Source organism: Crocodylus siamensis, chromosome 8 (assembly GCF_052110815.1).
Source record: "Crocodylus siamensis isolate JL-2025a chromosome 8, ASM5211081v1, whole genome shotgun sequence".
NCBI classification, from domain to species: Eukaryota; Metazoa; Chordata; order Crocodylia; family Crocodylidae; genus Crocodylus; species Crocodylus siamensis.
The window spans coordinates 26,331,878-26,346,291 of NC_143402.1; the positions used below are offsets into that span (position 1 = coordinate 26,331,878).

A 14,414-nucleotide genomic window follows, 5' to 3' on the forward strand; every position below is an offset into this window, starting at 1 on the left:
CATAGCTTGGTGTCATCAGTGAACTTTGCCAGATTGTTTATAATGCCTGAATCCAAATTGTTAATGAACATGCTGAAGAGCACTGATCCAAGTACTGACTCCTGAGGGACACTATTGGTCACCCTCCACCATGATGACTCAGTTCCATCAATCAGTACCTATTAGGTCCTACCATGGAGCCAGTTACCTAGCAACCAGACCGTAAAGTAGTCAAGGCTGCATTTTCCCAAGTTGACTGTGAGGACTTCGTCGGATACCAGCTCAAAGGCCTTTCTGAAGTCCAAGTATATGTGGTGGAGATATGTTGGCAGGTCTTATATTTTTTGTCATGGCATGGTCTGGACCCATTTGGTGTATTTTGCGCCACAGGAATTTTGCTTCTGGTGATGAAGTTGGCAAGGTTTGGTGCTTGTTTTAAGGCTAGGATCAATGGTTCTCTTTAAGAACTGGGTCTTCTTCTGGTATAGGTTGCAACTGTTTGAGGATTTTCCATATAGGTTCCAGGAAGGGATGATTTGTCATAACTAGTGGTGTGCGATTCACAGGGATTTTCTTTCTGTAGTGCAGCAATTCTTCATGTAGTATCCAGGTGATCTCTCTCTCGGGAGGAGTGTCCTTATTGAGTAAAAACTCTTTTGAGATGTGTGAGGTGATGATCACAGGCATTCTTAGTGCAAATTCAATGGTATCAGAGAGCCTGGCTGTATATTGGAGCTTTCCTGGTGTGTTTAGAGTGATTGCTGGTTCTCTGCAGATCTGTATGTTAGTTCATGGGTTTCTTGTATATGGTGGTTTGTAACTTACCATTCTGGATAGTGATCATAGTGTCTAAAAAGGAAATGTTGGTGCTGGAGTATTGAAGAGGTAGTCTGATGGAGGGGTGATGATTATTGAATTTTGGATGGAAATCAATCAGAGACTGCAGGGCTTCAGTCCAAATGATGAAGATGTCATTGATATATCTTAAGTATAGAAAGGGTTTGATGGTGCAGTCCTTGAGGAATCTTCCTCCAAGTGGCTCATATTTTGGGGGCATTTCACATGCCTCTTCACTACAATGTGCAGTACCTCTGCTATTATGTTAATTTATTTCTGCAAAAATTAAAAATGAAGCTATGAAGGGAAAACTGCACCCACTGTGGTAGGATAACAGTGTTACAATGGGGAACTATTGTTGTTTCTGATGAGCTGCATATTCCTTAAGCAGAACAGATAAATGCTTCCAAGCATCGGTTATGAATGGGATTCAAAGATGTATCTTATATCAAATAAACAACCTGAGGGACTCATTGCACATGGCACTCGTAATCCCCCAGATTTGTAATGATACGATAGCCTAGATCTCCTTTTTGGATTAACTTCAGGAAAACTGTATTAAGGAGAAAAATGAATATAGGTAGAATGAAGTCCAGGATGGTTTGTGGACAGTACCAGAGATTAATTAAGTACTGACTCTGTCTTGGTGTCAAATGTAAGATTCCATAAAGCAGTGGAGATTAATGGTGGCTAAGAAATATCAGTTTTGCTGTTATTGGGGACTGGATCAGTACCTGAGACAAGCAGCAGAACTAGCTTCCTCCGTACTCAGTCCTAATGAAGCAGCACTTGGTACCATGTTATTGAGTCACTCCAAAGTGGCTGAATACTCAGCAACTCACAACAGGGCTTACCTACACTGAGTAACAGCTACACTGCACTATGTGAAAGCCTCATTAATTTGAACCATAGAGGACCAAAAAACCCCACACAGTTTCAGAATAAACAGGTTTGAAATAAATGTAAATACAAAATGCTATGGGCATGTACAGACTTAGTTTACCCACAAGCAAATCTTACTAACTGATTAGAACAAAATGATGAGTGCAAGCTAGACATATTAGTCCAAAACCAAAAAAGCTCATGTTTTACAATGATTCATGGGGCTAGGCCACAGAAGAGTCAACAGCCTTTCAGGCCATGATGACCCCACAGCCCAGCACTGTTCAGTATTTGTGTGTATTCCAGATACCACCCTCACCTCCCCACAAGCTCCCATGTGCTAATTAGCAAGGATTCTGGTTTTCTCGGTTTAAAAACCCAAAATTCTCTGATAAAAAAAAAAATTCCAAAATTCTCAAACTAAAAAACTCAAAATCTGCAGTTTTCCACAATTAAAAGGAAATGCCATTATATATATATAGGTATCAGTTGAACACAAAGTTTTATTGCTATACTCATAATTATAACACAGTTTGGAAGTCTACCAGTGCTTCAACCATTAAAATAAAATAAATTATAAATACCTATACATTTTGGCATTTGATTTTGGTTTACTTATCATAGAAAATCAGAGCTCCTCCTGCCACCTTTGCTCACCAGGATGCAGGTCCAGCTGCAACTGTTCCCACCCAGCTGCTTTGTGGCCTCATATGCCAGTGCCCTGCCCCTGCCCATGCCATCGTCCCTCACTCCCAAGCCACAGACCCCACAGCCCTCCTGGTGGCCTTCACTCCCAACGCACTCCCAACCCACATTTTTCTCCACAGTGAACAGAAAATCTGGATCCCTGCCCCTTACTCGTGATTGGAATCAGGTGTTCTCCAAAATTGTATATGCAGCAAGACTCTCCAAAAATGTATATGAAGAAGAGGCACAGTGGTGTTTGATTTAGCTCAACCTGCAGAGGGCAGGGTCACATCAGTCACGTGTGACGCATCGAGGAAGGGGATTACAGATCCTCTCATCTACACAGACATCCGGTAATGTTTGCCAGATGGTTAAGGCTATTGAAAAAAACAGCAATCATTGGGAACAGGGAAGAAAAGCTCTGCTCAGCTGTGGCAGTGAAGAGGAAGTCAAAATTTATTCAACAAAGTGGCTCACTATGACTTGAAAATAAGTTGGCACTGAGGGGGACCAAACACAATGGGCACAACATCTTATTTGGACAGGCTGCATTGACCCAGCCTTGTGGCAGGTTCCCACTTATATATTTGCCCAGTATAGGCTTCTGCCTTGTGCCAGGTGCCTTATGGGCATGCTCAATACAGGCTGTAGTCCATCAACTTTGTAGTTGATTCTCATGACTGAGTATGTGCTGCTTCTGGCAGTGGTATAATGACAAAGTATTTAATGAGGCTTTTCCTGGTCAGAGACCAGAAAATGGCTTTGAATTTTCAAAAGTAGCTATATTATGAATTAGCCATATTGTAAAGCATTAAAAAAAATCCTTGTGGCTGGGGAGTGACAATAGCTTCAAAGTATCCAATACATTGAACTATCTGATATCAAACTAATCAGGTTTTCCTGTACTATCAAGGAGCACTACCTGGAACTGCTGATCAAAGCTTTCCAATCTTGAGTGGATGTGAGTGCTACAATGGGATATACTTACGAGATGGACAAAAGTACATTTGCACAGGCTTCCAGAGGGGCTTCAGATTGTGAAGCAGCTGTAACATATTTATGAATCTATAGTAATAAGAGGGAGCTAAAAATTACCCTAACTTTAGCCGTGGATGAAGCACAGTTGAAGTTGGAGTGATTTTGTTTCATTAGTACTACTAGAGGCTCGTTCACATGCAACAATTAGAGCATAACAGCTGCTGCGTGGTCTGAAGCAGCAGCTCCTCCTCCCCTTTTGAAACTGCTCCAAGTGTATGGTTGTCTATGCCCTTAGAGATAAGTAATCAAATGACAAGGAATTATTTGTTGTTTCAGGTTCTACCTAAGCATTATGAACAAGTTTAGTGAATAAATTCTGAAATAATATAGGCAATAATTAGAGATTCATTTATTTTGGGCACTATTCTCCAAAAGATGAAAACAAAACAATCAACCCCCGGAAAAAACTTCATTAGCTAATAGGTGATACTAAGAAATGCTACTCCAAATAACATGTAAAGTTACATAAACAGTTTTTAGCATGCTGTTGATTTTAACAGCAAAGTTATCAGCCAACACAAAATACATAATTCTGATATCAAACTTAAACATAGGCATCAGTGATAAATGTTGTCTGCACAACAAGCAAACCTAATGTACCTCTGCTTCCAGCTTTCATTCCCTGGGCCCTTCATGTCCAAGGGCTTACTGTGAAAAACACTTAAAATAATAAGATCTGTTACTCTAGGATAAATTTGTTATTTTGGTAAAGGGTTTTAAGATTAAAGATGAAAAACATAATAATACTGAAATCATGTTTTGCAAATGCCCACATATAACAAGGAATATCAGTTCCTTTGCCTTCTCTCTTCTTATGGATAATATGTATACAGACTGCAGTGCCCATACAATAAAATCTTAATTTTGGATAAGGATACATTGGTAGATGTAAAATATTTATACACAGAGATACCTTAGCTGCGTACTGAAAAAATACCAGTACTTAATCACTCTATCATACTGAAAATTAGATATCACAATACCTGCAAAACCGTCCCTTACACAAATGCAGTGTTACTGAAGAAAAATGTGTGATGGCCTTCCCAAAGCTATCGGTTCAATCAGATGTGTGAAAAAAAGTATTTTTCTGCAAACTGTATACATCTGCAAAGCAGAACTGTGTTTCCTCAACTACTCTATAACTAAGAGCACTTCATTCTGACAGATAGGGTTCCTCCGAGTAAAATTAAGGTGTTTGTACAGCCAAACAAGAGTGGAGTAGGAAGGGGCCTTTCTCCACACAGTTACTTTTTAAGGTCCAAATACTGCTACCAGACTTCTTTTACAAATATTACCATACCATAAATGAAATTAAAATATACAAGTTTATTTCTACCATTGCTATTCTTACAAATACACTAGTAAGTCCTGATGCTTAAAATAAAGATATGTGGGCAGCCACTGCACCCAACTGGGAAGTGTTCAGACATATGGAGTAACTCTCAAAAAGGGGGTCAGTGGGTAGAGTTTGAGAAATCACTTCATAGCTGTCTTTTTAAAAAAATTTTTTGGACTAGACTCAAAATGCCTTTAAAAATATTGATCTACAACCTCAAAAAGGAAGCACCACAATCAGTATCTGATCAATTATTAAGTATACCACAGATAGTTACCAAATATTTGAGAAAGGGGAGCAATATGATGTTTCTGCCAAGGTACTAGCCTACCACCCCTAGCCTCAACCCTAAACCCTACAAGCATTAAACACACATGTAGGCAACTTTGCAAAATGAGTCAAATGCTAATGTTTTATGCTTTAAGATTTGAGCTTCAAGGTAGTAGTTAATATACTACAAGAATGCCTTCTAGGGCACAAAGCAATTAAAAACTAAAACAAAATAAACCTAAAATATAAGAGGAAATGAAGTTCACATATAATGGTAAGCTACTTAGGTCTAAAATGCAAGAATGTTTGTATATATTCCAATTTAATGCTGACAAAATGAAAAGTGCATTCACAAAACGAAAAAAAGGACTTTGTCTTGAGTAGAAAAATAAATATTTTTGTTACGATGCATATAAAAACTCCTAAACGAAACATGAAGTAGAAAACTCCAACAACAAAAAAACATGACACACTGATTAACTGAAAAGAGACATACAATTAACTGGGATATAAAATAAGAGGGGGAGAAATCCTATAACCTATGCCCTTGTCAGAATCCCAGAAAGTAGAACATAAATAACTAAATCCACCCCCCTGTAAATGCAAGATTGCACTCTACATACACTATATAGTCTCTCTGATATTTTTCTCTAATTACTTAAGAAACAGCACAGGCAAAGAGCCTCTGCCACTTTCTCTAACTCATCTACTGCTTGGTTAACAACATATTTCAGGAATCTTTTTTTTCCCCTGGGTGTAGAGTTTATGTTTATTTTTCCTTTATTCAGCCCATAATTCTTTATTGTGCCCAACTGGACTACCTTGAACAATTCCTCATCTATTTTTGTCTGAGCACAATTATTAATACTTGTTGATTGTTCTGTTTCCCCCCCTCAGTCAAATTAGGTACATTTAGTTCGTTTAATGTTGCCTATATAACCTCTTATTACTCTCAATTCCCTCCAGCTTTTTGGTATAATCAGAACAACATAATATTTTAGGTGAAGACACAGCATTCAGTTATGAAATCATCACTTCAACCCCTGGATATGACTAGGAGCATAACTTGGAGTAGGTGACCAGGGCAAGAATGAGGGCATACAAAAATGGCTATTGCCTAGGGCACAGAAACTGTTTTTTATGCCTCTTGGCCAGGACTCTGCATAAATCCCAACCAGGTGTGACCAACTTGATCCAGGCAATGCTGCAGCTTACACTTTGTTACAGTGTCCACATTCCAAATCCAATACAGAACAAATCCTGAAGTTCAGGTGATAATTCAGAATGATTCAAGGATTTCATTGCTGGAATGTATCTCCAGAATAGCTGGTGTACAGTATTTATAAGCAGTCCTCGACTTACAACGTTTTGAGTTACATTTCGCACTTACAATGTTTATAAATTGACACCCTTTTTCAACTTTACAATGTGAGTTTCGACTTTCCAATGCTTGATCCAATGTGACGCCACACCAGCGAACAAGTTCACTGTGTCACCCATGCCCTTGGAGAACGTGTCCAAACTTCATTGGACACTTTAAGAAAGCAGACAAGACTCCAGAAAAACCTGCAGCCAAGACTCCTAAGAAGACTCCAGCCAAGAATCCTTCAAAAAGTCCAACCAAGAACCTTTCAAAAAGTCCAGCAAAGTCACCTTAAAGAAGTCCTTCCAAATCAATATGATTGCTATTTACAATGTAAATATATTAATGTAGCTATATTACTCATTTAAAATTGATTGAGTACAAAATTCTGGGGTATTTTTGGTGAAAATAGGGTATCAGGCCCTGGTTCAGGAACCAATCCCCCATTTATAACATTGTTTCTTATGAGACAATTGGTTCCAAGTTACAACGTTTCGAACTAAGAGACAGTTTTCAGGAACCAATTGTGTCGTAAGTCCAAGGACGGCCTGTACTCCATTCTTCATTTATACCAAATGGCTCTCTAAAAACGATCACCTGAATCAATCCTGCAGTCATTTTTCTTCCTAAAAGGGAGCCTTGAATAGATCACATGTTCCCATATCTCCCTCACTGATACCTCTGGACTATAAAATTAGAAGTTCCCCAATATCCTTCAAAATCCTTTTTACCATCTTGTCACATCTCATCTCGACTCCTGGGAAAGTACTGCAAAGTATTTATTTGGGTAATTCTTTCATACGTTTATGACAATTTTCTCACTAAACCTATTTATAAAAAAACCAAAAAAAGCACTTGTTCCCTGTTTAGAAGAGGGACAGTTTATTTTAGTCACATCATAACTTTTAGTCCTTTTCAGAGCTGGGATACCCCTGCTCACTTAAAATCTTACAAAAATTCCAGTCTAGAATGTCAAATGTCTTGTAATGCTGCTCTTGCTGCTGATCAATAAGAATTTCACCTGAGGGCTTTTATCTATATATAGACTGGAGAAAGAGCAAGAGAGTACTTCCTAACATGGCCATTCATTATGTAATGTGAAACCTATTTCAGTCTCTCATGCAATTTTAAAAGGCTTTCATCTACCCTATTTTTGCCTCTGCGACAAGATAGGGGAGGACCGTAAATTTCTTACCCGCACTATTTCACAGTCAACATTTAATTCTGCAGCGACAGCTTCAATTTTCTCTCTGCAGACTGAGCCCAGGCTGGTCATGCCATTGTCCCAGTATTTCTTTAAGGTGGCTAAATCTCGGTCACTAAACTGTGTGCGGTCTTGTAGCTGGAAGACAAGAAGTGATTATTAGAATAAAGCAAAAAGAAAATGAGTTTGGGTGATGCAGGCCTTTTCACTTTGCCATTACAAAACCAAAAATCCTAGAGGAGGAAACCACTCATCTTGTAGCTCAATAACTTAGTTGTGAAGGCATCTGACCAGGATCCTGTTTTTAGCCCCCCAAAGGGGGCTTGAATTTACGTCTTGCACTTCCCAGCAAAGTATCTTAACCACCAAGTCAGGGTCTAGGCAGGATCAAGAGTATTACCCATTTTTTTCTCTTAAGGTGAACTACTGGGCTGCCAAAAGAAGATATATGGAACTAGGGAAACAGTGTAAAGAGAAACTAGCTCTGCAGTTCAGGGAAATGGTACTGGCTACTCTGGGAGACCACTCTGGGTTCTGGCCTCTATACTTGGCCCCAACGCTGTCTATCCATTTTATCAAGTGACTAATGCAGAACTCTCCCTGGGCAAGTGCTTTAATTACTAGGTAATAAGCCAAGGTTGAGTGGCTCAAACCACACAAACACCGGCTGTGGTTTTTCACTGATTAATTTTTAAGGGATTATATGCTTTCCCAAGCATGATATAGAATAGTAAGAGTGTCAAGGTATGTACAAGCTTTCACACCAACTGGCATAAGTTAAGCAGTCTAGTTTAGGCAGTTTGAAACCTTTTGTACAAGCATTCTTAAGGCTGGCTACGTGCTCTGCACACAGACTGTTGCCGATGGCCCCAGAGCACACATCTCATTATGCTTTGCAAGCTCCCCAGTTTGTCTACAGGCAGATGATAGCACCCAAGGGCACAGGTTAACACCCCCTCCAACCTCCCTCCCAGCTGTCAGGCATTCAGCCAGTAGACCCAGAGACACTGTGTTGTCTTTTCAAGCTCATCAATTCCCCTTCCAGCAGCGCAATAGGTCCTTTGACCTCTGGCGCCAGCTGAGACCCAGTTTCAGCATAGGTCAGATGAGTCTGGTCTGGGTTGGGTGCTGTGTGGGTGGCAGCATGTCCAGTGGGCCAAGTGAACCCAGTCCACTTCCATGGGGCATGGGGAGCAGGCCTGAAGTGTCCAGTTCTGTGGAGAGGGGCAGGGTCTGGGAGCTTTAGAAATGGCGGGGGAGGGTCAATGTATTTTGAACAGGGGGCAGGGCCCACAGTGCACTGACAAGGCCCCTACCAGGCCGCTACCTGAGAGGCTGGTCTGGGTAGAAGGGGTGTAGGGGGGTTCCAGAATGGCAGGGGTCACTGCACTTCAGGTACATGAGGGGGCAGGGCTTGGGGAACAGCACAGGGTCTTCAGGGTCCAGGTCCAAGAGGTGGGGGCCACGTCCAAGCAGGTCCAGGGCAGCGTGGAGGGGGACAGGGAAGAAACGGTGTGCTAGCAGATTACTTTCCTCCCCTGCTTAGGGTTCAGCAGGGTTAACGCTGCACAGCCCCACGGCTGGGGAAAGGGGTTGGGCTTTCCCAGCCTAGGGGGATGAAGTGGGGAAAAGGTTGGTCTGCGACTCAGCTGGAGAAGTGCAGTCTGATTGACCTACAGATTTTCACTGGTGGTGGGGCGACAGAAGTGAAGACAGAGCAAGGCAGGCTGGGATGCCAGAAGACAGCATGAGTGCTTTTATTGGACAAGTAAGTGTATAAGCATTCATTAAACTGGCAGAATCTCCAACTGGACTAGACTTAGACCTTGTCAGACAAGCTTTAAATTTAAACCACAAGCATGTTTTTTCAGACCACACTAAGCATTGTAAACACTTGTACGTTTAGGGTTCCTACCAGTGGAATTGTGATTCCACTGGCAGTAACGTAAATCGCTGAATGCACATCCAAAGAAGCCATAGCACACTCAGGACAAATCTAGTTGGACAGGTGGGAGTAAGATCTAAAAACTGGTGATGCTGGCACCTGTGCTTCTAACTTCAAGTGGCACCTTAGCCATTCAGGCTAAGGACAGAAATTAGCTGGTAAAAATGAATGAGCTGGTAAAAAGTGATCAGAACCCAGTTGAAACCTGTAACAAAACCGAAGTTCAGTGCACGTACACCAGTTTCAAAATGGCAGAATCCAGTTTAAGATAGACCTGGATGGATGTAGTACTAAATTCAATCACTTTAGGTTACACTAGTCTATTGAACGCCTGTTCCAGATCCCCTCCCAACACAAGTTGATCCCAGTCCTTTGGCATTCTAGGGTGCAATGTGGGCCCCACTTAACCCCCCTCACCGCAGCTGCTGGGCAGGCTTGCCTCCGCCCCCAGGTTGTCATAGAGCTTCAAAGCCTCTGCTCCCCAGCCCAGCTGGCAGTAGCAAAAGGGAAGGGGAGGAGGGGCAAATGGTCTGCATAGCAGGGGAGGGAAGCCCCTGAAACAAGGGCTTTCTGCCAGGCAGCGAATGCTCCAGCCTTGCCTGCTTGCCAGCTCCCCACCTCTCAGCTGCTGAGATGCAGTGGTGCTGGCAAGAAGGCAGGACTGGAGCATTTGCTGCCCAGCAGAGCTGGGCTGCACAGGGGAAAAGTCCCCACCTAGGAGGCCTAGAACCAGGGGTTCTCAAACTTTGCGATACCATGACCCCATGGCAGCCGATCGATGAGTGGGGGGACCCCCCACATGCCCGAGCGGTGGTGAAAGTGGAAGCGTGGACGGAACTGCTGGCTGCACATGGGTTTGTGACCCCCTTTTAAGTTGGGTCATGACCCACAGTTTGAGAACCCCTAGTCTAATCTACACAGTTTAGAGCAACCTGTATAGACTGGATCGAGTCTGCCTCCGGCTTTTTGGTTGTCGGTACTTAGCCTTAAAGGAGAAGCTGGATTTGGGCCTGTGTCTTAGACTTTCTACTATTTAATTGTCCTTTTCTTTTCTTGAAAATCTGATTTTTCAATCCAGAGCAGCACCAAATTCCCTAGGATTTACCTCTGCCAGTACATTTAGAAGCAAAAGGAAGGTTTAAATGCTGTGGCCTTTCTTAATTCTACCTGATCTTTTGATTGGTCTTACCTCACTTTCACAAGTTTTAATGAGTGTAACCATGTTTTTGCTCTGGCTGTTTACTCTCTCCTTCCAGCTTAGGCATATTACTTCTTAATGTTTTCTAATCTCCTCCTCCCTCTGGAGAACTCTTTTATCTTACTGCAAACTACAATATATGCATAATTCAAAAGAATTCCAGTTCCCCTAAAGGGAATGCTTTAATGTTTATTTGGTAAGCCCTGGAGTTTAACATTGTTTCCACTGTTCATTTGCAGTTTCCCAAATGTTGCATTTTGATAAAACTGCACATATGATAATAGACTATGGATTGAAGCAGGGCCACTGGAAATAATTTTAAGGTTACATACCACTTCTTCATTTTGTGTGGGAGTGCATTTAAACGTGTTGTCAGACTGTTCTGCAAACAAAACCATTAGTGTAGTTATACTTGTTAGTCCAACTATCTTAATTATCATTTTAGTTTCCTTATGCTGACACATTCCCCATCTCTCCTGCTGCTAGAAATCAACAAAAGCAACTATACTTACTTTCCACATGGAGAGAGCAACAACACACCTGCATATGGGTAGCTGCTTATTACTTACATCAATTACAACAATTAGACCTCTGAAAACATGTTTTCTACATCTGAGAAGGGGATGGTTTACATTAAAAAGAAAAACCTTATTAAAAAAAAAATCAATAAAAGTTTATTTCATCATTCTTTTTATTAAATCTAAAAATTAGCAGAACTAAAGATACTGCTAATATTTTGGACAGCATCTACATGTTGTTCTTCCTATTTATGGAAGCTCTCTAGTTTTTTGTTTCAAAGAAATGACTAAAAAGTCTTTAGAAAGATATCTGAGCTTCTGCAATAACAAATTTGTATAAAATTGGTATGCCACAGTATAAGTTGTTTTCCAGAGCAACACTCTGCACTATGTAGACCAATTATGGAATTCATAATATATTCCAAAGATTATAAGTGGTTAATATTGCTCATTAATTAATGGAACAATACCCAAAACACTCATTGACTATATACAGTTCCACTCATTTGGGCATTGTAATGGGGTCCTCCCCAGGAGTTGCTGCAAAGCTCCTGGGAGCCCCCTTACCCCTTGTCAACTCTGCTTTCTTGGGACCATCTCCCCTTCATCTCACCTGCCACGCCTTGCTGTAATTATAATTTTTGAAGAGATGCTGCCTCAGAGCTCCCAAATCCAGATCTCAAGCTCATGAGTACAGGGGTGTCCCTCCTCATTGCTTTAAGGGCTAAAGATGCCTCCTCATCTCCCCTTATAGCTATGCCCAAGCCTCTCAGTTGTTAGCAATCACTCACTAGCTCTGGCCTGCATCTTCTACCCCTCCTGGGCTCAGGGCTCTGTCTCTTTCCACCCACAGCCAGGCACTTCACCCATTTTGGCTAGTCCTGGGTGTAACCCAAGGTCCTCGAATGTGTTTCCATCTCTTGGCCCTGTCTCTGCGCTTCTCTGGGCTGAGAGTCCCAGGCCCTGTCAGTCTCCAGCTGTGGTCCTCCTCAGTCTTTGAACCACTCTGCCTGGGTCTTGATCCTGCTCGGAGGCCAACTGAGACCTCCCAGGCTACAGGCTCCCTGACCCTGCTTGTTCTCGCCCCTCCTAGGCTGAGCCCTGCTTCTTTGCCTGGTCACTGCTCCTGGGCCAGTTGAGATCTCTACTGTCCTTGGCCTATAGGACTATTTCGTTATGTCCCCACAGTCTCAATCCCTAAACTGCTGGTCTTGCTTACTTCAGCTTAAATGTTAATCAGAAGCCAGGCTGCAGCCCTGCTGCTCAGGAGCTCTTCCCTCTATAGCTCTCAGGGCTAAACAGCTCAGCTCAAGCCCTGAGTTTATATCCTGCTAGCCCAGCCCCGTTATGCTGTTGGCTTTTTAGGAGCCATGTGACCTACCAGGTTGTATCTAGGTGTTTCACTTGCAAATCAAAAGAACTGCTTCTTTTGCATTATTCAACACCAGGGAGGCCTCCCCAGGAGTACTGCATTCAGTTCTAGGCCCCACACTTCACAAAAAATGTGGACAGACTGGAAAGTCAAGTACAGTGACAATAATGATTAGGAGCCTGATGAAGAAAGGGTAAAAGAGTTAGGGTTATTTAGTTTGGAGAAGAGAACACTGAGGGAGGGATTTGATAAAGGTCTTCTAATACCTCCAGGGCAATTAGAGAAAGATGAAGATGGACTGTTTCCCTATGACCCTAAGGAACAGGACTAGAAACAATGGCCTCAAGCTACAGCACAGGAAACTTAGGTTGGAGATTAGGAGAAATTTTCTGTGAGGATGGTCAAATATTAAAATAGGCTACCTAGAAAAGTTGTGGAATCTCCATTTCTGGACATTTTCAAGAGCAGGTTCGATGGGCACCTGGCTGGGATAGTTTAGTCAGGGATAATCCTGCCTTGAGCTGGGGGTGGTACCTTGCGAGGTCACTTCCAGAACTGCTTTTCCATTACCCTATGTCAGGAACACAAATAATATTTTCCTTTTTAAAGCTGCTAGACTGATGTCTTTTGGTTTCTAGACTAGAGGGGCTTACTTTTTCTGTGGAGCAGACAGGAAGCGGGGCAGCCATGGAACCTGAGAAAGAGAAAACAATGGAGAAAGAACTAGTACAGGCATGGGCAAAAAAAGGCCCATGGACCAGATCCGGCCTGCCAGGCATTTTCAGCCAGCCTGTGGGTACCCACCAATGAACTGTACCATGCTCAGCCCTTCTGCCCATTGGGCAATGGGTACGGAAGTGTGGGAGTGGGGAGGGAGCTGCAGTTGGGTGGGGGCAGGGAGCATGGGGCTGGTGGCAGCATGGAGCCTGCTCCCAGGGGGCAGTGGAAGTGCAGAGCTTGGGTGGGTAGGATGTGGGTGTGAGGGAGGGTGGGGAGAAGCACAGGACCGCCGGGCTGCCTCTATTGCAGGAGTTCCCAGCACGCTCATGCAGCTCCTGGCACTCATGCACCACTAGGGGAAGCCCTATATGGCAGCCTGCTGCCTTCCCCACCCTCTGCTACACAGGTCCCAGGACTCCAGTAGAAGTGGAGCCCCCTGCTTCCCTGTGGAGTCCTGGGACCTGCAATGCAGGGGATGAGGAAGGCAGCAAGCTCCTGTGTGGGGTGCCAAGAGCTGCACATTAATACAGGGAATCCCCACATGCAGTGCTGGCCAGAGCCGAGTGCCACCAGGTGCCAGCACCTATACTGGGCACAAATTGTCCCACATGCTGCTACTGCTGGCAGCAAGGGCTGTGCGCCATGTGGGGGAGTGTGTGGGGGGTTCCTACACCCTTCCACCCTACCTCACTCCCCACAAAACTTCACACACCCACATCCTACCCCCACAATTCCCTCACATATGTACACCCAACATACCCTATGCCCCCCCAGGCCCCCCCTCCAAAAGTCCTACAAAGTGCCCAAACTATACAAACACTGGGTAAGCCGGGTCCAATTAACACACTGCCTCTTCTGGGCATGTACTGAGCTTAGCGCAGCAGCACATAGGGTTTAAAGTGCCATGGGTGTGGGTGTGTGTGTGTGTGTGGGGGGGGGGGTGTTGATGTCTGCAAGTAGCCTTATACAATTTAACGTGATCTTTGCCCACAAATTACCTAGAGGCTCAGAAGAAAGGAGTAATACAAAATAGACAACTGCCTTCCTTCTTACTAGGCCTTGCTA

General features: G+C 43.1%; 1 protein-coding gene across 7 annotated transcripts in view; it reads right to left on the bottom strand.

The window, feature by feature from the left end:
- The window catches only part of HDX (highly divergent homeobox), a 110,284-nt gene that overhangs the window by 45,970 nt on the left and 49,900 nt on the right, over positions 1-14,414 (bottom strand). For 6 of the 7 annotated variants that reach the window (XM_090059081.1, XM_090059080.1, XM_090059083.1 and 3 more), the window contains one exon: positions 7,588-7,734. The exons of the other annotated variant lie outside the window; for it this stretch is intronic. In XM_090059081.1, coding sequence (XP_089915207.1) covers positions 7,588-7,734 — 147 coding nt within the window. The remainder of the gene's footprint in view (positions 1-7,587; positions 7,735-14,414) is intronic. 7 annotated transcript variants of the gene reach the window in all.